Genomic DNA, 2,632 nt, shown 5'->3' on the forward strand with positions numbered 1-2,632 from the left:
ATGTACGAAGCCTCAGGCCCACATTCGAACGAAAGGAACCTTATCTGACGCGCCTAGAGCCGTTATCAATACGCACGCCGAGAGACGAAGTAACGGAAATCGTCACACCTCTTCCACCCTTCAACACCTTATGGGTTCAACATCGATAACCAACTGGTCAGGTTAGCTTTAGGCTCTCATCGTATCGGTTTGACTTCATATTTTCGATTTGTCAGACATAGCTGACGCATCGTCATTCATTTCAGAGCATGTGCGCGATGTGATAATGTAATTGCATTGTAATCTAGAGGCTATTTTGGCTGGACATAGTGGCCGGTATTAGGCAAGAGTGATATCATCTAGCTGGATAGCGATAGTTTTTATATAAATTTTCATTCAAGTGTAGACTAGTCAGTATGGTAGGATTCCCCACATTATCATCAATGTGTTATACATTACAAAAGATGCGTCCGTATTACAAACTTTTTATGATGTTTACTGCATTGTTGGTGACCATCATATTTATCCGGTTCGTGGTGTATGATCAGTGCATAAAACAAGCCGTGAACAGTTACCAAGTACTTGCTGACCACAATCGCGCTCGACTTCAGGATGGAAGCACGGTGCACCGAACACGGTACGTGCTGCTCTACACAAGTTTCTTCTCTGAGAGCTATTGGGGATTACCGGCAGAAACGCTCGGTCCGGATTACTTTGCGTTGAAACACTGCCCGGTAACAAACTGCGTCTTGACGAGCAACCACGGGCTCCTTTCTTCGGTGGCGGAGTATGATGCAGTTGTATTTCACGTCGCCACCCCGCTGGACGTGTCGCTGCCAAAAGTTCGCGCCCCCAAACAAATCTATGTGGCCGCCATTATGGAGTCACCAGCGCACACAAAGCACCTTCTGGCGTTGGACACGGACTACTTCAACTGGACCATGACCTATCGCTTGGATTCGGATGTGCTCTTTAACTACTTAAACATTGTGGATATAGAAAGCGGTGAAGTGATCAGTCCAGGTTTAAGTCCCACGTGGCGCAATGGGCACCGTGAGTACGTCAATGAGTCACTTATCGCAACCGTGAGCCAAAAGCGGAAGATGGCTGCGCAGTTTGTCTCGCATTGCGGCGCATTATCCGAACGCGATCGTCTGGTTCAGCATATGCAATCAGCAGGACTGGAGGTAGACGTTTACGGCTCCTGTGGTCCTTTAAAGTGAGTCAGATATTTAATTCTTCGATTAAACAGAGGGCTATTAATGGAGACAATCAAACTAATGCCACCCCTGCCTAAATCGCGTCCGCTTTTTTCCTGCAGATGTCCTCGAGGAAACCCTGAATGCGACACCATGCTTGACACAACGTATTGGTTTTATCTATCGTTTGAAAACTCGCTCTGCGTTGACTACGTGACGGAAAAGCTGTACAACGCACTGAAACATACGATCGTTCCGGTTGTCTTTGGAGGCGCAGACTACGAGCGCTTTGTCCCTCCAGGATCTTACATCAACGCACAGGACTATGCGACGGTGAACGAGCTGGTCGATTATCTCTTCTACCTGATGGATAACCCGAAGGAGTATGCAAAGTACTTCTGGTGGAAGGAACACTACGCACTGGACCACACGAATTCGTACTGCGAGTTATGTCAGAAGCTACACAGTGTAGGTACGAGGGAAAAGGTTCAGTATTACCAGGATATTAAAGCCTGGTGGTACGATGATGCTTGTGTAGAAAAATCGAAGATTAAATTTTGATTATGAACTGACATGTGTAAAAACCAGTAGCATAAAATTTAAAGTCTCCGTCCTAGATATACTCCATATGTATATGTTGATTGAGTTCTGTAAAACATTTCTAAATGGTTATAGTTGCCTAGTAACACATTTCTAAATGGTTGTCTACCCAGTAAGTAGACAACGAATTTATCGATTAACATCTCTTAATACTTCTCTTTTCCTATTGGTGTTTCCATCTTCTTCCACATTGAATAGTTCTACCGTATATGCATTATTTATTTTTGATTGGAGACTGATTTTGAGCCTTTGTTTCTCGCCACCGAGAGCTAAAAGTTTAGTAAAGAATCATGTTTAAAAACCATGCAGTAGGTTTTAGGACATAAGAAATACATTCTTCTTGTACTTAATGCTTCAAAATATTTGAAATTTATATCTAATGTTGGATCACACCCGATGGAAGTTCGAACTTTTGTTAAGATCATGTCTACTACTTAATACCGAGCTTACCACTTACTTTTCAAAAGTCGAATAGTTAGGAAACAACGGATACTGATTAACAGGTTTCGCGAAACGACTATGATCATAAAAAAACGAAGAGATGAGCTTGAACCCAGCATGGGCTGAAGCAAGAGTTGTCTAAATCGGTCTACGAAAACGAATATACTTATAAATTTTGTGAATTTACCAGTGGCAATGAAAACGAAAATACCCATAAAATTAACAAATTTAATTGAAATATCATCAGACTATGATCATAAAAAAACGAAGAGATGAGCTTGAACCCAGCATGGGCTGAAGCAAGAGTTGTCTAAATCGGTTCACGAACACGAATATACTTATAAAACTTTGTGAATTTACCAGTGGCAATGAAAACGAACATATCCATAAAATTAACAGATTTAATTGAAATA

At 42.1% G+C, this 2,632-nt stretch overlaps 1 protein-coding gene across 1 annotated transcript; it reads left to right on the forward strand.

Moving 5' to 3' along the window:
* Positions 1-443: 443 nt before the first annotated feature.
* Positions 444-1,750, forward strand: LOC131264990 (alpha-(1,3)-fucosyltransferase C-like). The gene is made up of 2 exons (XM_058267251.1): positions 444-1,198; positions 1,301-1,750. The coding sequence occupies exons 1-2, from the start codon at positions 444-446 to the stop codon at positions 1,737-1,739; spliced, it is 1,194 nt and encodes a 397-aa protein (XP_058123234.1). The 3' UTR covers positions 1,740-1,750.
* Positions 1,751-2,632: the final 882 nt, after the last annotated feature.

Source organism: Anopheles coustani, chromosome 2 (genome assembly GCF_943734705.1).
Source record: "Anopheles coustani chromosome 2, idAnoCousDA_361_x.2, whole genome shotgun sequence".
Lineage (NCBI taxonomy): Eukaryota > Metazoa > Arthropoda > Insecta > Diptera > Culicidae > Anopheles > Anopheles coustani.